The sequence below is a fragment of the Oryzias latipes genome, chromosome 20 (genome assembly GCF_053564925.1).
Source record: "Oryzias latipes strain Hd-rR chromosome 20, Olatipes_Hd-rR_3.1".
Classification (NCBI taxonomy): domain Eukaryota; kingdom Metazoa; phylum Chordata; class Actinopteri; order Beloniformes; family Adrianichthyidae; genus Oryzias; species Oryzias latipes.
The window spans coordinates 14,810,961-14,832,421 of NC_136256.1; the positions used below are offsets into that span (position 1 = coordinate 14,810,961).

General features: G+C 40.4%; 2 protein-coding genes across 3 annotated transcripts in view; one reads left to right on the forward strand and one right to left on the reverse strand.

Moving 5' to 3' along the window:
• Positions 1-514: 514 nt before the first annotated feature.
• garem (GRB2 associated, regulator of MAPK1) lies at positions 515-12,268 on the forward strand. 2 transcript variants are annotated; one of them, XM_004080927.5, is made up of 6 exons: positions 515-909; positions 1,607-1,747; positions 1,939-2,069; positions 3,684-4,886; positions 8,571-8,731; positions 8,810-12,268. In XM_004080927.5, exons 1-6 carry the CDS (start codon positions 789-791, stop codon positions 9,636-9,638), a joined length of 2,586 nt encoding a protein of 861 aa, XP_004080975.2. In that variant the 5' UTR covers positions 515-788; the 3' UTR covers positions 9,639-12,268. The 2 variants fall into 2 exon arrangements, with proteins under 2 accessions (XP_004080975.2, XP_023805717.1); XM_023949949.2 differs by having other exon boundaries at positions 517-909; positions 8,813-12,268.
• Positions 12,269-14,015: 1,747 nt separating this feature from the next.
• prkdc (protein kinase, DNA-activated, catalytic subunit) overlaps positions 14,016-21,461 on the reverse strand; it is a 49,328-nt gene continuing 41,882 nt past the window's right edge. The window contains exons 72-85 of the mRNA XM_011488768.4: positions 21,037-21,220; positions 20,474-20,634; positions 19,482-19,693; positions 19,320-19,407; positions 19,106-19,249; positions 18,010-18,285; positions 17,720-17,940; positions 17,518-17,610; positions 16,597-16,683; positions 16,455-16,526; positions 16,183-16,384; positions 14,888-15,076; positions 14,497-14,636; positions 14,016-14,374 (exon numbers count right to left, since the gene is read on the reverse strand). Coding sequence (XP_011487070.1) covers positions 14,170-14,374; positions 14,497-14,636; positions 14,888-15,076; positions 16,183-16,384; positions 16,455-16,526; positions 16,597-16,683; positions 17,518-17,610; positions 17,720-17,940; positions 18,010-18,285; positions 19,106-19,249; positions 19,320-19,407; positions 19,482-19,693; positions 20,474-20,634; positions 21,037-21,220 — 2,274 coding nt within the window. The 3' untranslated portion in view covers positions 14,016-14,169. The remainder of the gene's footprint in view (positions 14,375-14,496; positions 14,637-14,887; positions 15,077-16,182; positions 16,385-16,454; positions 16,527-16,596; positions 16,684-17,517; positions 17,611-17,719; positions 17,941-18,009; positions 18,286-19,105; positions 19,250-19,319; positions 19,408-19,481; positions 19,694-20,473; positions 20,635-21,036; positions 21,221-21,461) is intronic.

Here is a 21,461-nt window from a genome sequence, read left to right on the forward strand (position 1 = left end):
ATTAAAATCCAATTTCTACATCTGTTGGAACAAACACTTTTATTTCAAAAGCTAAGATGTAAAATTAGATAAGATATAAAATAGCTAAGCCATAAAGTTAGAAAATGTATCGATTGGTTATTACGAAATGATACGAAACTTCACAATTTTTGGAATATATTTTATTTACTAAAATAGATTTTTAATTTGTAATCCAGACTATTTTATCAGAAGGAGTTCAATTGTTTGTGAGAAGTAAAAAATAAATAAAAATAAGCAAAAAAACAAACAAAAGAAAACGCAGTGAAATTATTGAAGTGGTTATAAAAAATTAAACCTAATGGAAAAGCCTAAAGAATGCACTTTATTTGGCCTTTTCCCTTCTTTTGTTAATGTTTTATCACCTGCTATGTACTTGTATAATTTTGTTATAATTTGAGTTGTTGTTCCGGGATTTAAATCTTGTTATTCATCAATTTTAATTGGAGGGGGAAAAGGGAAAGGCTTTTATTTAATAAAAATAAAATTGTAGAAAGTGACGTATTTCCGTTAGAATAGTTAGCTTGATACTGCCGTCGCTACTAAACAAACATGGCTTGGCTACTTTTTCTAACAACGAACCTTTTGGATACGTAGGGAAACTTAGAGGGAACTATGCAGCTACGACTTGGGAACGTCATGTGCATGACACAACTGCATAGATGAAGAGCAGCTATAATTGTGTAGCTAGTTTGCTCGGGAAAGCTTTTTTGTGACCGTGTTTTGCACCAGTTAGCTCAAAAAGTGGCTAACTAACTTAAGCTAGCAAAATGGACCTTGGAACGATGTTGTACAATAACTTAAAGGATGTAACGTGGAGCACGACGTCTCTGCCGCTAGACCAGCTGGTCAGTGCGTACAAGTTGCCACAAATTGTCATGCTGGATAACGGTTAGTAACTTACTTCAAGTTTTATAGCTACCATGCTAGCCAGTTAAGGCTTCTGCTTATCAGCTCTAGTCTAAGCTAATGAAAAACAAAGATTCGCTTTAGTGCAATAATGCTATAAACTGATTGATATAAAAGCAACCTTGATGGTAATGAATAAGAATTTAGGTCATGAAGTAAAAACGAAAAGGCTATTTTGCTAATCAAAGGAAAACGCTGAAGGTGTAAAAAAACAACAACATTGCCTTCACAACATCATGAGTCCCCTAGTATGTCTACACTTTATTTAACTAGAAAGTGTCTTTGACAAAAGTTAACATCTACTTAGTTAAATTTGTGTTTTTCATTTCATAATTTAAATGTATAAAACATGCAGAAATTGTGTGGGATTATGTCTAATGGATTTTAAATTACCTTTTAAAATGTCTCTTTTAGCAGGTGATGGTTATCCATAATGTAATGTTTTGAAGTAAAAAGGCTCGTGTCCAGTACTTGATTCATTTTTAAAAAACTTTATTTGTAAGTTGAACATACATTTTTATGTGTAATTTCTGACACATTTATTTATTCAAATCTTAATATTTTCCTTTTCAGGAAGCAACTCACTGGATAGACTATATTATTAAAAGCTTCATCCAGACCTGATTGTATCATAAACTCTTTGTGTACTTTGGTTGATTGTTAAACTTCCTTTCTGCAGCTCAGTTGGTTGAGGGCCTCAGAGAAAACGACTACCTCTTGATTCATTCCTGCCGTCAGTGGACAACTATAACTGCTCACAGTCTAGAGGAGGGACATTATGTGATTGGGCCTAAAATAGAGATCCCAGTTCATTATGAAGGTAAGGAGCCGCCATGAAGATGGTGCTTCCTTTGAAATGGCTCTTTCTTATCTAAATTATTCATCGTGTATGCTTTCAAAAGTTTTCTGAGTGATTATTTTGAGAAACTGATGAACCACCAACTGCTTACTTCTCATGTGATGGCAGAAGCGATGGAAAATATCAGCACTAATCATTCGTGTTCTGCTTAGGCCAGTTCAAGTTGCTGGAACAGGACAGAGATGTCAAGGAGCCCGTGCAATACTTCAACAGTGTGGAGGAGGTGGCCAAAGCCTTCCCCGAAAGAGTGTACGTCATGGAGGACATCACGTTTAATGTTAAGGTACACTTTCCCCTTCCAAAGTGATCATTTTGATGAATAGGACCGAGATGAGCATCCGAATACTCAGATATACGCCATCTTTTCCAGAAAACTGTACCAATATTTGTGACGTGGAAATATAGTGGAATATATATAAAAAATAAATTATCACTGTAAAATACAGAAAAATGTTGGATTTTAAGTTTAAAAACTAAACAAACTGAATGGACTTCTGTCACAGGAAGTAAACAAATTTTCAGAGTAAAGTGTCAGAGAAGGTTCTCGTTTTCAAAGTAAAGCTATCAAGTGTTTTCTCAGATACAAAAAATGGGAGTAAAATTTTGAAATAAATTCTGAAAAAAACATTTTATTTAAAAAGTAGTTGATAATTTAAAGAAAAATTAGAATGAATAGGACATTTTAAAATATTATTAAAATCTTCTGTTCAGTTATGTGACGTACCAGAACATGTCTGCAAAATATTCATCTAAAGTGTGGAGGTTTTTTGTGTTTTCCACTAAAGATGAAAACAGTGAGTTAATAAAATATGTTTGCTGGAAACTCTGCTGTTAGTTTAGATTAAAGAACAGTTCCTATTTATTACAGAGTCACTTTTATTGAGGTGTTGCTGTGTCTTCATTTATTGTTTTCTTATCATCCATCTACTGGAACTTTAGTCAGCCAAACTCTGAAGATGGAAAAACTGTGGAGAACACTTCCAGGACTGGATGTTAAACGATCCAAAGCAACAGTGACGATTATGTTTTGTACACTACTGAATTTGACCAGGAAGGTTACAGAAAAACTTACACAAGTGTGACATTATTTAAAGTGACAAATACCTTTTCTTTCTTTTAAAATATTTGAGCTTTTATTTATGTTTTGCTGATTCTTGTATCCTGTTCTGAACAAATGTGTAAATGATGTTTATAGATCCAACAAAAACACGTACATGAGGCGACCATTCATTCATAATATATTAAATGGAAAGAATTGTGGTTTGATCTGTGAATCGTTGATCTAAGAAATGATCCACATCCCTAATTAGGAGGCATTTCCAGTTTTTTCCAGCAGCAGGACATGCTATAGCACGTCTATGTTCATAAAATGTTCATCTCTTTTTTTTAATAGGCATTACTATGAAATGATGTGTATCACGTTTCTTTTATTGTAGAGACTTCTACCAAAAATCACTTAGACCTGATTCTCTTAGAGTTCAATGGAAGTTGGTGGAACTGATGCCATGAATGTTTTAACTTGGTGTGGCCAGATGTTGGGAAACGTGGTAGTTTGGCAACTCTGAAGCACAATCCTCCATTTCCTTCGTCTTACTGAAGGGGGAACTGGTTGTTGTTTTCTGCTAAAGTTGTTTTAATTAAACCACCAAATGTGAAAGTCAGACCGCCCTTAACAGCTGCCAGCTTGCATTCCATGACTTCCTTATCAATACCACAATGCACCTGGAGTAAAAGCCCTCAGAGAAAAACCAGTCATGAAAAACACAGAAACAACTTTTTAAAAAGTGGTTTTAAACAGGCATTTCATAGTCTGTGTCTTTTTTTTGGTTGATTGCTCAATAGAAAGAAGCTGTTAACTAGTTTAGGTTAATGTTCTATAATTGTTTTTCTGTCCTAGATGGCTTCAGGGGAATGCAATGAAGAGACAGAAGTTTACAACATTACGCTGAGCACCGGTGATGAGCTCACATTAATGGGCCAGGCAGAGATCCTCTACGCCAAAAGCTCCAAAGAAAAATCACGACTAAACACTATTTTTAAGAAGATCGGGAAGCTTCACTCCATCAGCAAGATCGGCCGGGGCAAGATGCCGTGCTTGATCTGCATGAACCATCGCACAAACGAGAGCATCAGTCTCCCGTTTCAGTGCAAAGGCAGGTTTAGCACCTGCAGCCCGCTGGAGCTTCAGATGCAGGACGGCGAGCACACCATCAGAAACATCGTGGAAAAAACCAGACTCCCCGTCAATGTCATCGTGCCCAGCAGTCCACCCCGGAACCAGTATGACCTTCACCTCGTCCGGGAGGGTCACCGCTATAAGCTGGTCAACATCCAGACAAAGACGGTGGTTGTGTGCTGCATTCTGCGGAACAACAAAATCATTCCCTTCCATTTTCCCTTTCATATGGCCATGCCGAGGTTCATCGTCCCAGAGGAGCTTTTGCAAGGGGAGCTGTGGCTGGAGACAATGGTGCATCGCTGGTTCTCCTTCTGCCAGGAGCAGTTTGACATAGACGATTACTCCCGGGCCGTCCGGGATGTGCGGACAGACTGGAGCGACGACGTAAAAAGTCCCAACAAAGGCAGTGGGAATGGCACCTGCTCCGGAAGCAGTGGAGGCAACGGCGGTTCCAACGGTTGCAGCAGCCACATACAGATCCCCAACTCCTTAACGTACGCCCGCGATGAACTCACCCAGTCCTTTCATCGACTGTCTGTGTGCGTTTACGGAAGCAACCTGCACGGAAACAGTGAAGTTAACCTGCAGGGATGCATGGCGCTATGTGGAGATTGGACTCTTCTGCCCTCTGACGGCCAGTACTCTGAATCGGGAGAAAACGAGCACCTTTTCCCTGAGCTGCTGGATAGCACGACCCAACAGCCGACCTTCAACAAGCTGGACGGTCCGTATGAGGAGCTGTGGTTGGATCACTTAAGAGGACAGACGCCTAAACCCTCCTCAAGTGAAGGAATACGAGGTGTCAACAACGGCTGTCCTGTCGCAGCTCCACTGTCCTTCCCAGTCTCTTGTCCCGTCTGTCCTATAGCCAGTTTAGATGTGCCTCTTACTCCACCTCCTGTCCCACCCAAGTCTGAAGCCGTGAGTATTTTATGTTCCTACTTCAAGTTCTAGTTCTTACAGGCCACGTCAAAGAAAAAATCCACGCGTTTTTAAAACACGTCCATCAGAAAGTTCTTTTATGTACGAATTTTTCAGACCATAAGTTGCTCCGGAGTATAAGCCTCAGCAGCCGAAAAATACAAAATCCTATACGAGTCGTACTGAAGTATAAGTCACACTTTTAGGAGAAATTTATCTAACAAAATACGGGAACCATTGTTAATCAATCTCCACTGTGTCGTGTCTCCTGAACAGAATGTGTTCAGTTCACCAAATCTACAGAAATAATGCATCGCAATCAGATCTTTGTTTTCAATTTATAATACTGGACCTATTATTCTACAAAGGTTTGAAATTTGAGAGTTTAAACAATAAAGAAAAGTGTGAAAATGTTCATTTCTGGCTGAGAAAAGTGTGTAGTCAGGGGTGCCGTCTGGAAAATTAAAATTAAGACGACTACTTTGTGGATTTTACTTATCGCAATTTTTAGAACATAACTCCTACAAGAAACGTGGGAAAACAGATCCAAACAGGAAACATGTCCTTTATACCACCTTAGATCCCTGTGTGGTCTAGATGTTCAAACTCTATAATGAAACTTGTACGACTCACCGCCTGAATGACCAAGACTCACCAATGACAATATCTGGAAACTCCAGAGTCAGTTGTGGAAGGAAGGTCATAGGAGCAGATTGTGTTGAAATGATTAAGATTTAAATATTTATATCTGACTGGATCTGTCATCATTTTTCAGAAGGAGCCATCAGAAATTTTGTTATTTAAAAAAATAAAAATAAACTCCCCGGAGCGCCTGAAATTGACTGTTGGAAATGCAATCAATGTACGAGTAAAACCGTCTTTAAAGGATCTGTTTCAAAAAACTTTATTTAAAAAAAACACTTCCCAATAAAGGAAATCTGCTTCTGTAGTGTCACAGATGCATAAGAACAGCACGTCTGTCTGTTGGAGACGATGAGTGACATTTTTAGGTTGTGACACTCATCAATCCGACTGGGAGTGTTTGACGCTCAGCTTGATGCGATGATCACCCGCCGACAGCTCCAGGCTGGGGAACAGGTTTTTCACTCAGAACATTTGTAAAGAATAAAGCAAATTAGCGAAGGAGAAACACACAGTCCCATTCATGCCTAAAGAAATGACTGGAACGTTGTTCTCAGAATGCAAGTTTTCGCCGCACAAATGGTTTTCTCCGCCAGCAGTTAGTTAGGTGGCAGCTCCTTATCAGAACACAAACAATATTGTGTTTTATTACTGAAACATCAATTTAGTGTTAACTCTCTAAAAAACAAAGGGGATGCTTTTCTGTCTAAGAGAATAAAATGTTTTTTAAAAATATTTTAGAAGTTGTGCAACATTCTCTGCACTTTAAAGACCCACTCCAGACCGTGTTGCATATTTGAGTATTTCTTTTTTCCAATCATTGTGAATCAGGAGCAGACGGGAAAAATGCAGTTTAAAAAAGATCGTATTTGTGACATAGAAGATACGCTGGGCCCCGCCCCATTCTGATCCACGGACGTCTTTGTTTTCCTCGTCTGAGCTGGAATCTGGATCAAAACCGTACGTCTGGATTGCTCTGATATGGCTTGTCATTTTTCTGCTGCACTGATAATGTTGAGTTGGGGGTCCGAGGGGCTTTAAGCCAGTAGGGGATCAATGAACAGATGGGTGACAGAAAGAGGGGCAGGGGTTGTGCGGCGCTAACGGCCTCACCCACTACCGACTTTCTAATGAACTCCTGCTGCTCTGCAGAAACTGTGTTCTTGAAAACGACACCAGGTTTTTTATTTTTACAAAAAGCGTCATAACCATACTTAAAATACCACTGGGAACACTTTTAAAATAGATCAAAATATGATAAGAGTGATTCTTTAAAGAAGACACTGTTTGTTTGAACAAACCAAAGTCCAAATGCAGTTTGTGTTGTTTTTGTACGGTTTATCGTATCCAACAAACAGGTTTGCATTTTTGATATTCTTTCTCTGCGAGCAGATTTAGGTGCTAACTTAGCTTGTGAATCATTTTAAAGCGTAGAACTTGTTTGTTTTTCCCAGGCAGAGCCAGACGCTGTAGCATCTGTGTTTGCATTGATTTGTAGATGCTTGCCGTAGCTTTTAAAACATACATGGGTTGTGCCGTCTGTTAAAGTGCACTTAGTGGAAGCCACCGCGACTGCAGATCAGCTTCGTTCCAAAAAACGTTTCAGTATAAAAGTATTTAGAATGTACTTTAATGCCTTAAGCAGTTCTGCAAACAGAGCAGAGTCTTACCCAAGAGTTTGATCATTCTCTTTGTCACCTGCTTCCTTTGTTCCGCTTTTTGTTTTCAGAGCAAAAGCCAAATTTAGCCAGAAGGGTTTAAGCATTTGTGACAAATAGACGTAGCATCGCAGCAATCATTTGTGACTTCCTGAAAGTCAGTCAGAGGGTTTTTAAGTGTTTTAACAAAACAAATTTGTAGGTTGCTCATTTGTTTGTCCTTGTCTAACTTCATCTGTAATGTCTGACGAGGGGGTGACCGTGGTGTGAAGGTTACAACAGCCTTTAGCTGATGTTGATGACGTTTGATCTCTTTGTGACCTTCTACTAGCTTGATTTAGTAATCATTGCTGTGAGGTCAGATCCGGATCAGCTTAAAGTGAGGGAAAAACCAGCCTACCAGGTCCAGATTGACATCAGGTGAGGAAGGTTTTGGTGACGGCATCTCAGCGTCTGTGTGGCGCACAGTAGTGATAACGCTTTCCCACCGTTTGAGCGGAGATCCCATCACTATCACGTGTCACCGATGTCAATCGTGTCCCGGGGGCCAATGGCCTCAAAGTCCCGCCCACCAACGTACATTTAGGCTCATCTCAGAAAAATGGGAATCATTGATTGAAACTGTGAGGACTGACAGTGAAGGAGGGACGGAAAAAGTTAAAAATACAAACCAGCAGCTGTTACTGATAAACATTATTATTTATGTCACCAGGTCCATGGATGATTTAAATCCCTTCTTTGTTTTCTTCTGTTTCTATGATTTGTATTTGACTGTTTTTATCTTTTATTGTTATTGTTTCTCACTTTCAGCACTTTGGTTGCTTTGGCTTTTGAAAAGTGCCCTTATAAGTAAAGCTGAATGATGGATTTTTACTTTGTTTCTCTCTCCAAATTTTCCACATTTCTTTCAAGTTTTAAAATATAAATTTTCAAATTTACAATTTTATTTGTCATATTCGTAAAATTTAAATTGTTGACGTTGGAGTTTAAAACTGTTTTCAAACTTTTTGTCAAATTTACAATCTGGTTTTTCCTTCACTTTAAGCTGATCCTGATTTGACATTTGACCCCTACACTTTAACCTTTGACCCCTGGAGCTTCGATCAATGTAACTCTTCAACCGTTTGCGCAGTCACTGTAAATCAGCAGATTCTGTCTCATAGAAAACAGAGCAGAGTCTTCTTTGCTGCGTTATACGACACTTTACGTTAGCAATGTGTTGCATAACGGTACAAAGCCGATATTCTGCGTCAGAATTGGCCGATTGTGTACACAGGTGGAGTTTTACGGTTTGTGTATTAATTCTTTTTTGGGTGTCATCTCCTGTAGTAAAGGGTTCATTTGTGCTGCTTGTAGCTGATAAAGTCTGTCGGTGTCATTCCAGGTGAAGGAGGAGTGCCGTCTTCTGAATGCTCCCCCGATCCCCCCACGTAGCCTGAAGCAGCCGCCGCCGCCGCCCGCGACCATCCTGTCCAAGCCGCGGCAGCAGGAAACCCGCTCTCCAAGTCCAACCCTCTCCTATTATTCTTCAGGTCTCCACAGCGTGTAAGAACCGGCGCTCACACGTTACTTTATGCTTTCTTTACAATTTGGATTTAACCTCATGTCTCCCCCTTCCATTAGAAGCGGGCAAAGTGAAGCTGAGGGGGCGGATCCACAAGAGCAAAGCCTCGCCTGCTACCCGTGTAACTGGAGTAGATCCATGACGGAGCAGAGCGCCACGTCAACCGTCGGCAGTCTGCCGTCGGACGCGCCGTCGTCTCGTCTGTCTTGGCCGAACAACTTCAGCGGAGGAGAGTCCCACTGCCTGGAGGAGTTTCTCCCAGCCGACTGCAGGAGTTACTACAGCTACCCCAGGAAGAGAACCCCGAGCACCCCAAAGGTGTGTACCTCCAGCCTGGTGGACTTCCAGCGGCAGCCACGCAGCAGTAAGGACTCGCAGAAAGGCCTTCTGAGTCAGGCTCACACCAAATCTTCCAGCTTCAGTTCAGAAGCGTACAGAGGCAAACCAATAGAGGAATCGAACAGCAAGCAGAGCCTCTCCTGCCCCATCCTACCACCAAGGACGCCCAAACCCACCCCCACAGTGAAGTGTGCGGACTCACCCACAGAGTCGACGTGTGATGCTAAGCTAGAAACCTCCTCACCGGTAAAAAACGAAGAGCTTGTCTCCATCTCAGACTCATTAGTCGGGAGCTGCCAGTCCTTTCCCCCCGCTGCTCAGTGGCAGCCTCCTTCCTCCTTGGCTGGCATTTCCATCGAGGAGGTGTCCAAATGTCTGAGGTTCATCGGCCTCCCAGACGAGGTGGTGGCTCTTTTTGGGTCCGAAAAGATCGACGGGAACCTGCTCCTGCAGCTCACAGAGGAGATCTTAGCGGAGGACTTCAAGCTAAGCAAACTGCAGGTGAAGAAACTGCTGCAGTTCATCAACGGCTGGAGACCCAAGATTTAAGGCCACGGCTCTGAATAATGTAAAGTAGATACGCTATGCACACCAGGCCACAAAAAAGCTCTTTTTGTTACTTTATTTCGGGGGGTAACTTTTCAACAAATGGATTTGGCACTTTTATGAAGACATTTTTAAATCCTCTGAGTACTTTCTGTTCATTTTTTGTTTGAATTGTCAGCCTTCAAGTGTTCCTGCCATGAAACAAAGTCAACAAATGTGTTCGAATCTGCAAAGATGCGAAGAACAAACTATTGTTTTTTTTTGTTAAAGACCCACTCCGATCAACTTTTGATCGGTTTTCAAACTGTTTCCCAGCAGTCTTTTAACTATGAGTGTTGTTTTTTTTAGCCCAAATCTAAAAACCTGTGTTGTTTTCTACAGGACATAGTTTCTGCAGAGCAGCAGAGCAGCGTTCATTACTAATTCCCCTCTAAGCTGAGAGCAAAATGTTGACATGGAGCAACCCCGCCCCTCTTCCCCTCCCTATTGCTGACAGCTCTCTGTTCACATGCTCTCCCCCGCTAGCTTACAGCCCCTCACACCCCCCAACCTAACATTAGTGGTGCAACAAAAATGCAGATCCAGCTTCCAGCTCAGACGAGGAAAACAAGGACGTTCATGAATCTATTGGTCTGCAAGTGGATGCAGCAAAAGGGGGCGGAGCAGGGAGCTTGTGGCCCGCCAAATATCCTTATCAAACTGCATTTTTTCTTCTACTCCTGATTCACAACGATTTGAATGAAGAAATAATCAGAAGTGCAATTTTAATCTTAATTTCCTTTAAAATGGCTAAAACCAGAAACCCCCTTTTTGTCGGAGTGGGTCTTTAAAATCTGGGTCTGACTTGAAGTGCATCCCTGCTAATCGCCCAAATGTTTCTTGACGTGTTGCTGAAACATGAGCATTTTAACATGTGAAATGGAGAACACATAGTAGTAAAAGTGCTATTGTACAGTGGAGTCCAAAGGATGGACGTGACAGTATTTGTTTCTTTGTGGAGCCAGGGGCGCATAAAAACACCGTTCTGCTGGTGTCCTCTTTGCTTTCAGGCCTCAAAAATGTCAGTAAAATATTTGTGGTTTTTTCTTTTAAGGGCTTAAACCAATCCGTACAAGTAACGCTTCACTTTGCACTTGAAAGTAACTTGACTTCAGTTCCTGAAATGGTATGATAGAGCAGCGAAACAATGGATGGATGGAAAGATGGTGGCTTTGGATGAAAGCTTTATTGACAAACACTCTTCTAACAGCAGTGAATCTCCAAACGATTGTTTCCCATTGACGGCATATGAGAACTGGATCGAAGTAAAGTGGTTACTATGGGCGACGCCACTCTCACTGGGTCCACGTCTCATTTACAATCAACGGGTGGAGCCTGAAAACTCCTGAATCCGGGACTTCATGTGAGTCCTTCATGATGTAAAGGAACCGTTAGTTTTTTGGTTCTAAAGGTGAAAAAGTTGTAGGTAAACATAACTTTCCACTTTTTACTTTTGTCCAGGCAGAACCAATCCTCCACAATGTCGTTTGAACTCGAAGTACGCATCGTGCACTTTGGCCGATTTCTCTGAATTAGGAACCTTAAAGGATCAGTGTGCAGTGATCTACGAGGTTAGTTTGTTTTTAGCATAGTTTGCTTCAAAAAGCCTGTTTTTTTGCTGCAAAATAATCCATCTGAACACTAAATTACAATTTCTTTTTTTCATGTTTTTTTTTCATCATGATGTGCCTTTTACCAAACCTGCTACACGGGATGAGAACATGCAGCAAAAAAGCTACATTTGCTGCTAATTTGATTCAATGAACAAACGTGTTCAAACGACACCCAAAAAAATGCAATTTAACACTACGTTTTCAAACCAATGTCTTCTTCTTCCGAACGCTGTTACTTTAACTGATCTTTGTGCAGAGCCGAGCCGCTGAGGTTTTATTTTTGGTGAAAATACAACGGTACGTTTATGTCTTACCAGGTGTTCTCAATGGCAGTGGCTTTTCCACAGCCCTTAAATAATAATAAACTCGTCATGGTAACTGTTTTGAAAGAATTCGTGGATGTGCAAAGAAAAACAGGTTTAACTTATTTCAACCTGAGATCATTTTAGCTAAAACGAATATTTATTAACAAAGTCATTTTTTGGCCCTTTTTCTTTTTGGTGCAGTGATTTCTTGATTCGTTATTGACAGAATGCAGAATATGCACAGGTTTTAAGGGTTTGTTACATATTTTACTTGACATTTCTAAAAAAAAAAAGTTTTTTTATGTGATTTTTCTTTGATTACTAATGTTATTTTTTTTAAGTAAAAGAAGCCCTTTGATTGTTTTATACCCTGTTTTTTGTAAAAATCTACTAACGTTTGGAAATTACAAATGAAGGCATCCGTTTCAAAGCAAATTAATAATCAAAGTAATAAAGTAAAATTCTTTTAGAATGAAACCTTGAATGATTTCCAGCATGTTTTTAACTCTACACCTTAAAAAAGCTGGTTCAGTTGCGTTCAGGACTATTAAAACTGTCTGGAAATTCCTGTTACATTTGGTTCAACAGCATTACTGAGAAAATGCATTTATTTAATATTTTGCCATTTTAGTTTATTTTGTTTCCCTGTTTTTGATAAGTAAAATGTATTAACCAGTGTGTGTGTCATTTATGAGCAGTTGGATCACAAAAAGATATTATAAAATTAAATAATATTCAAACACATTTAGATTAGTAATTTTTCTATAAGAAAGTTTGTTTTTAATAAAAAAACAAACAAAACTTTTATTTTGAAATGTAATTAGAGTACAGTGTGGGATTTGTTAGAGGTTAAAGATTAAAATGTTAGATAATTTAAAGATTCAATAACATGACCATTACTTGCCCTATATTGATTTATTTTGTTTATGCCAATACACAAACACAAATATTTACCAAAACTGATTTGTGATCTTCACTGGTGTCCATGGATTACATGAAATCTTTCCACCTTTATCCACCTTTGTCATGGTAGGGAGAACACGTCAATGTAAGGGTGGGATCATCTAAGATAGTACAAGGGTTAAAGAACTACTTTTATATAAAAAAAATATATGATTAAAGCCGTGAGCGGCGTATGATCAGAAGGCGCGACCACCTAGGACAAGTTTTTATTTGTATCTGGTACTAGAGGTGCTTTTAAATTTTTTTTTTTTAAAAAGCCTCTTTCTTAGGTCAAAGGTCGACAAAACCCCAGGGGTTGTTTTAGACTTAAGCTAGCGGCACATGTGTGAAATGTTAGGAAAATCTTTTGGAAAAACGCAGAAATCGCTAAATCTCAGATTTTGGCACAAACAGCCGCCAAACCTTAGGTCATGTTGCCATCCCATAATGATTTCAAAACTTCCTTTGGATATCCCAGACGAGTGTTGCTGGTTTTGTTAGTAAATTGTAAGAAATTACGTGACGATTGTAATTAGTACTAAAGGTACTTTGTTTTTTATTTTTTTTAAATTGGGAGTTGGGTCATCTAGACCCACTAGACAGTGCTCTGAACCTTTTTTCTTCAATGATTTGTGATCTTCACTGGTGTCCATGGATTACATGAAATCTTTCCACCTTTATCATGGTAGGGAGAACACGCCAATGTAAGGGTGGGGTCATCTAAGATAGCAAAAGGGTTAAAAGACGCAAAAATGTTTCCGACTGCGTAAACAATATGTAAAAATTATTGTGAGGGTTTCTTTAATTTCTATTTACTATTTATTGATGAAAGCTGATTACTATATTTTGATAAAGTAACACTTACATTATTTGTATGACTCATAATAGCAAAATGTTGCCAAAAGTTAGAACTTAAAATAAAACCAAATCTTTTATTTTTTATTAATCTTTTGTCTTGTCAAACATTTGGCCTTCAGACATCAGGTGGGCCTTTTAAAAGGTCAACCAGCAATTTAAAGGGTCTATATCATGATGTGGTAGTTTTTTTTAATCAATGCTACTTTTTCCTTAGAGCTATAAAAGGTTTGTAGTTTTGAAATTTGTTTTTATTGGATCTGGCTTAAAAATTAATCAAATGACAGGAGTGATGGAAAAACAGTGCCATCTAGTGGCAACAGAGATAGTGCATCTGAATATTTCCCACTGAATGGGGACAATTGTGGGGTCACCTTTACATTTAAAGGGAGATTTTTTCTTTAATCTGAGAAAGTTTAGTTTTGTAGTATTGAGAAAGATTTGTGAAATTAGATGAGTGTTTTTAATGTCAAAATAAGACAAAAAGTAAATTTTTGTAAATTAGCTGACATTATATTGTCCATTTAAAAGAGTTAGCTGGTTTGAAGTTAAGATTATTTAAAATGACAAAAACACTTGTTGAAAGGATTCAAGTTTATGTATAAAATAAAGAATCTAAACACGGCTACAAAAGAGAACATCTTTACCTTTATTTGACTTTTTGACAAACGAACAAATCTGTATTCAAATCAAGTCATTTTTTCTAGAATTCATCATATTTTGGACCCAAGCATGAGTTTTTTGACTACAACAACCAGAGGAGAAAAGGTTAGATGTGTATTAGATCCAGGGTTCCCACCCGACATAAACTCTGCCGAGAACATTTGGATCCGTGGCGTGATCCAGGAGGCACTCCACCTGCTTCTCCACGGACAAACCTGAGGCTGGAAGCTTCGCTCGAACGTTGTGCTCCTCCGACCCCAGAGCTACCGCCTGCATCCCCGCGAAGGAGGCATCCTTCTCGAAACCCAGCTTCAGCTCCTCACTGATGAAAGAAACGTCATAAGACACACAAAAAAACATTTTTCAAACTAAACACAACTGTAACAGCACAACAAAGGCAATAAGAATTGAATAGCAAAGTGCTACAGTTTGGTTTTATCATACGAGGTTATAGCAGCCGGATTTGCCCCTTCCAGTTTTCTCCTGGCGAAGTTGACCTTCTGCAGCGGGTACCAGTTGACCTCTTTGGTGTTGACGCTGTCGGTCCACGTGCCTCCTTTCCTCAGCTGTTTCACCTCAAAGTTCTGTGTCAGATAAACATTTAGCAGCAGCTTTAACAAACAGGTTATTTCTTTAAGGGGGAATGATGCGACACAGGGATCGTTGGCCTTCCCTCTGCGTGAATGTTGTTCTGGACTTTTGGAAAAAGGTGGCATAGAGTGCAAAAGCTCCAAAAGTGCACATTTTATTAACATTTAAGGGAGGGAAAGGCCATGAAACTTTATTTAAAAATACTGTAATGACAAATCCAACTTAAGGAGAGGCGTTTGGTTACCTTCCAGTCCAAACAGGGTTCCTTAATGAACACGTCCATGGTGTTAAGCAGAAGGTCAGGCTCGGCCCGGTAGGCTCGGAGGGAGTGGACCATGATGCTCTGGATCAATCCGGACTCCTTCAAGGGCTGCATCAGATTGACAAACTGCTGAGTCAGCCGGAACGGCATGAGCTCGGGTACGGGGAGGAACTGAGGAGAGAACAGCAGGTGGTCAGTTACGGCCCACATGGTTCTTCTGGAACTATAAACTGGAAGGATCATTTCCTGTCTTAACTGAAGAAGAGACTGAACTTAACTGAACAGAATTGAATTTTTCTACAAAGAAAAAAGAAAAACTTTTGGACAAAAACATGAGAGTTCAAGAAGAAGCTATATAAAACGAACAAAATATTGAAACAAATTTGTCCAAAAATTCTTAGTTACTCCAAAAAAAGAAAAGAAGAAGAAAAACAACAACAAAATTGGCTGAAGATTTCTTTCCAGCGATCAAACATGTACATATTTACCAAGGGGCTGATTTTTGAGCCAAAACACACACATCACACACATAATGAAGACACAAACGTATACAAACCTGTGTTGTTGCAAGAGTGGAGTCAGCACCTGTGCTCAGGTAAGTGTGATGATTAACCCTGGAGAACCCATGAGCCATTTTTTTCTGAGCTTTAAAAGTCCATTTATTTTTGATTGTTTGTTCAATTAAGGGTGGCAACAATTAATAACGGCCAAAAAAAATGAAAAAAGTTCGAATAAAAAAAAAAACGTTTTTCAGATCAGTCAAATTGACCCTGTGGGTCCAAGGTTAAACGTTTATTAGAATGTGGAAGGTAAGATGGGTTGGCTTTAAGATGGGTCCCCGTTTTGTGCAGGGACTTTGATATGATTGGTCAGAAATGTAAAGTGGGCGTGGCTAGTGTGGAAGGTAAGGCTGTGTATGAATTCCCTCACTACTCCCTGGTTAGTACACTCTATAGGGCATTTGCTGTTTTATCGCCGTGTTAAATCAACAATTCCACATTTCCCAGAAGTCCCTGCAAAAAACCAGTGGGCATCGATGGGCAAATATAGACCACAATGCATTGGGTTTGAACGATTTTTCATTTGAAAAAAAGTGTGTGTAAATGTTTTTTTTTTTTATTACTTTCAGAAAACAGTGGATGAATTTTTGTAAAATGTTCACATTTATTATGGTTTTACTACGGATAATGGGTGACGTCATATTTGCGGCCTAAAGAAATATAAAAAGGATTTCTCCAGATTGAGTTGAAATCCCGGCATGTTTCAAATGAACTCACCTGTGTGGCAGAACCAAAAGCATGACCGAAGTCGATGCCAATCATGCCTCCAGTTTCCACATTGACCATGAAGTTGGAGAGGTGGCGGTCTCCGATGCCAAGAATCCAGTGACTGACACACAGCAGAGCATGAGAGCTGATGAAGTGGGATCGCAGGGACAGGAAGGCCTCAGGGCTGTTGCACATCCTCAGGAACGACCTCCTGCAGAGTGGAAACAACAGGGTGACTTTGGGTTCTCCGTCCACACGCGTGTTCTGCAGACAGGACTTACTTCAGCAGGTCCGCCGGCACGTGCTGCAGCACCTTCAGGAAGTTGTTCACGGCGTCGGCACGCTTGGCTCTCCTGTTTAAACGTTAAAACCTCTTAGAGTCCAAAATAAAAATCAAAAACACAACACGTCGCACAAACTTACTTGTATGCAAGTGAATAGAGTTTATTAGGATGTCCATCTGGTCCTGATTTAAAGGTAGAGAGCCAAGATGTGTAGATTTCAACAGGTCTGAAAGAGGAAAAGAAAGAACAAACAAAACATATATATATGTATTGCCTTAAAACATTAAAAAAAACATCGATGGAACTTTAATCTTCCCATTAAAGTCCCATTTTAATCACCTTTTCATCTTTAGTAAATGCATTCCTAGTAGTATATAAGATCTTTCTCAAACAGTATTTATTTTAGTCTGATTCACAGGTTTTAATCAAGAAATACTCAGAAATGCTATTTTAAGTTTCTTTATATATGTCCTCCGTCAGAAAATTACAAGAACACGTAAAAACACCATCAGAGTGGGTCTTTAAGGATCAATAACGTTTTTTGGAATTTAATATTAACCCAAGAGCACTTTCGCTGGGTGATTTTACCCCCCAAAAAAATGATTTGCATGAACTTCAATTTGTGAAGGAGTCTCTGTGCGATCACCAGGGAAGTCCCACATGTCCCAGGAATGGGTGGAACACAGACCAAGGTTCTGGCATCATTTTATTATTTTTTAGGTTAGGAATTTTTTGTTCTCAAATTCCTAATTTTTCTGTCATTTTTGAGGATTTTGTTTTTTAGGAACTTCCTTTGTTTTTCTTTATCATTTTGTTACACCTACCATAGTTGAAAATAAATCTATTTTTTATGATAAGTACTTTTTGTTGGGTAAAAACTACCCGGCAAAAGTGATGGTGTAGTGTTTTGTAGAAAAAAAAAAGTGTTCTCGGGTTAAAAGCTTCACAATTCTGTGAAACAAAATTGTAGTATCTAAAAGATTCTAAAAGATAAACGAACTTTTTGAATTTTGCTTTAAAGAAAAATGGATGCAAATATAGAAATCTGTCCTCTACTTACTTGTTCCTCGTCTTGTTCTCTTCCTCTGTCATTGTCTTGTATACAAAGTCCTTCAGAGTACAAGTGTTTTCCATCCATTCAATAAGACCAACCCTGGAAAAAAAATGTACATAAAGGAGTCTACGCCTGTTTGTTTGTAAAAGCAAATGAATAAAAAACAGGTTAATTATCTTTTATTTGGTTGCTAAACAGACCGGTGTACCTGGTGGTTAAAGGAATGACCTGATAGGTGTGCAGCTGCAAGCCTCGCTGCACGCACGCCGTGTCGTTGCTCAGCACAATGTTCATGATGGAGAAAAGCTGCTCGATGCGCTGGTCCTGCCGCAGGTCCTCCCCCCCTTTCACCAGAAAGGGGTGGTCTCGCTCGTCATCCCCACGGATGATCAGGCGTTTGGGATGGCGCATGGACGACATCACCATCACCTAGACGACACGGTTTGGTCACTTAAGCGTCCGGACCGCGTCTTCTTGTACGAACGGTTACAAACGTACCCTTTCATCGAAGCCCGTGATCTTGGCGTGATACTCGGGTAGAGGTTTGGATCTGCCGTCGTACTGACCCGGGACCTCCAGCTCATTGCTGAAGGAGTCAGCTTTGAACCCACTCAGCCAGGGGGAGTACTCCTTCAGGTTCCCCGGGGCCTTCGGAAATCCACGCATGTCTGCCACCAGATTCTCCACCTGTTTCATAAAGCCTGGGTCTCCCCTCTTCTCGAACAGCTTGCTGCCACCAGGTCCAAACAGCTCCTCCACTTTTTTGGAGAATTTCTGAAAATAGAATTATAATTATAACATCCTGCAAGGACCAGATTTATGCAATTTTTTTCAGCAAAATTGTTGCCTCCGCTATGCACTTTTACGTAGTCCCTGGAGAAAAAAAAATCATTATTTAACACCCCCCCCCCCCCTCCGAATAAATGATGACATCACAATAGGCGACATCATCAAAAAGATTTTTTATGGGCTCCAAAATAATTTCCAAACCCACTATCGAAACTAACATTACATTTTCTTACAATATGGTAATAGAAGCCTTTTATTCATACTCGCCGTCAGCTTAAGTCTGAGGCCACAGCCAAAGTTTCCTTGACCTTTGACCTTGAGGTTTCCACAAACAGGCCCACCTACACATTTGAACTCCTATAGGGGTTTCGATCTATCACCTCTTAACTCCTCGAGCATCATTGGGAAGCTACTTGGGGAAAAAATCGTGGAAGGTGTAGATTTTGAACGGCGTTAACGTGGCGAGCTTCCAAAACTGGCATTCCCCTGTTGCCCACACTTTTTTAAGGGATTATTGTGAAAGTGTAATAAATGACTTCCTGGTTCAAACTGAACGAATTGATAGAACCCAAAAGGAAGGAAATTAGGAAACACAAAAATGTACTTTTGCAGAATCTTCTAAAAACTACTTTGAACTGTTCGTCATGAAAAAAGGGGTTTTCCCATTTGATCTGCAATGGGGTTCCACAAACAGATGAAAGAATATACATTATTTTATATTATGGCTAAACTTATTAAAGAGTCGACACACCTAAAAATTCCAAATGTATGTGCAGAAAAAGCAAAAAGCAAAGCCCAAACAGACCTGGATGAACTTCTTGCGAAACCCTCCGTGGCCCTTAGTGTTATGGCTGCACAGCGCAGAGTGCATCTCCTCATACATGCTTCTCATCTTCTTCTTGGTGAAGGTTGGCTTCTCCAGTTCATTTCTCACACCTTCCCACCAGTCCTGCATGAGTTAAACATCAGCGCTGAAAGCTCCAAAGAAAGACTGCAGATGGACAAACTCTATCACTTACCCTAAAAATCATGTCAGGGTTTGTCAGCTGTTGCAGAGCGTCCACCAAGTTCTTCGCCGCTCCTCCTTTATCCAGAGTGTCCCTGAGCCTTTGGAGGCAAAAGCAGAAGAATGAATGCTGGCTTGATGATGAGTGGTTCTGATAAAACCTGGGATGAGCTACCGGTTGACAAATTCCTGCTGCTGGTGACCTGCAGCGGACTCCTCGAAGTGGAAACTCTCACTGCTGATCATGAGGGCGTAGACTAAAGCCTGGGGGTAGCTCTCTGCCAACTGCTTGATGCAGTGCTGCACAGCCACAGACTCCAACTTGTCCAGGAGAGCGACCATCTGACTGATCCAGCAGATCAGCATCCAGCACGGAACGGACGCCATCTGCAAAGGAAAGCTCAGACGTAACAGAATGCTGGATCGGGTCCATCCTGGAGTAACGTTGCATGCCAAAAAGAAAAAGAAATAAATGAATAACCCCCAAACATTTAGGACTCATACAGCAGTTATTTTCATTGGAATGAGGAGGTTGACCTCATTAGCAGCATCCTTGTGACATTGCTGAAATTATGCATTATCACTAAGGTCTGTGGGAACAACTGTAGCAATAAATCCATATTTGGAGAATAAACTTCTGGTCTGTTAAATGCAGCTTGCTTTTATTTTGAAGTCGAAGGCTCTTCTTCTGTTTCCTCGCGGGCTTTTTTTCTGCTAAAAGTACATTTCCAAATATGTTGTTTTTTGTTTCCTTTGGGGGTTTTCCAATCCAGTGGTCGCTGCAGCCGCTTTAATTAAGAAGCAGATGGATTTTGGACACGACCGACTCGACACGAGTCAAGAACGAGTCGGATCTGGTGGAGAGAATCCAGTAGTTTTTTCAAAATAAAACTTTCTTCAGAATCAGATTAGAAATGAAACGGAAAAATGTAAGTTGTGTTTTTATTTTTTTTCCCTCTGCGGCCCGATACCAACTGTCTCACGGACGGGTAGCGGTCCACCGCTTGGGGGGGGGTTGGGACCACTGCTCTAAAAAACAACATTATAAGTCTGACTAACTGTTACATTTTGATGCAGCTATAAATGGTAAAGTAGATTGAAAGTATGTATTTCAAGTAAAATGACAGTTAAAGTTCAAAACAATCAAACCAAATCATCGGTGCCGACCTCTTTGGTCATGAGGTCCAGCGTCTCGGAGCGATACAGCTCGATGATCTGCAGCAGGCGTGGGAACCGGAGGCGAGCCTCCTCAGAGCTCAGCCTCAGGGCTTTCAGCGTGCTCTCCACGACATGGACCGGCAGATCCAGAAGGGCTGGGAACTCGCTTACTGCAAGACAAGCAGACAAACAGAGTCAGGACCCTTCCTCCAAAGGGTCTCCTTTGACCCATTTAATTGTTACACATTCCCTCCCCCTACACACCAAAGCCCAATAATACCTATTTGCTTTATAAATAAAATTTAATTTAATAATACTTATATGGTCACACATACAGCAAATAGATAGACACTGACATCTTCATAGCACTAACTGCAGCAAATGCCTGCTAGAAATGATTTAAACTTCTTAGGATCCATCCCATCTTCATCCAACAGTGGCTGGGTTGACTCCAGCGGTTCTGAAGATCTCAGGATCCAAAAGCAATGTCAGAAAATGTATTTTTGCTTCATAAATGGCTCGATGCCTGCAAAGTTCTTTGATAAATGTACTAAATGAATTGTGTTCTTCACCGTTGCCGCTCTGCTCTTCTTCCCTCAGCAGTTTGTCGCAGAAGTTAGCCAAGGTCATGTACGTGTCTGTGACGCTGCTGCTGTCCACAAAGTCCTGCGAGTAAGACTGCTGCTCCTCGTCGGCCTTTCTGGATGCTTCCCGCAGCAGCTGCAGGGCTTTCAGCTGCAAAGCCACCTCCACCTCCTGCAGGGAAATGCCACACATGCAGACGTTCGAGTCAATCTAAAACACCTCGGCTCTAGGAATGAAGGAATAAATGTGGAACATCAAGTATCCACAGGAGGCTGCAAATCAGTCTGCTTGCATTTGTGTAAAAATTATCAACATTTTAAACAAAAATATACACACTTATGGGTTGATTCACATTGAAAATGTTTGTTAAAATTTGTTTCGGGAGACAATTTTAATCCAACACTTATTTTAA

Excerpts from the sequence above, each read along its gene's own strand:
- garem (XM_004080927.5), top strand. The coding sequence starts at position 789 with ATGGACCTTGGAACGATGTTGTACAATAACTTAAAGGATGTAACGTGG. Across the intron at positions 910-1,606 it reads AATTGTCATGCTGGATAACG|CTCAGTTGGTTGAGGGCCTC; the intron begins GTTAGTAACTTA and ends TCCTTTCTGCAG. Across the intron at positions 2,070-3,683 it reads ACATCACGTTTAATGTTAAG|ATGGCTTCAGGGGAATGCAA; the intron begins GTACACTTTCCC and ends TTTCTGTCCTAG.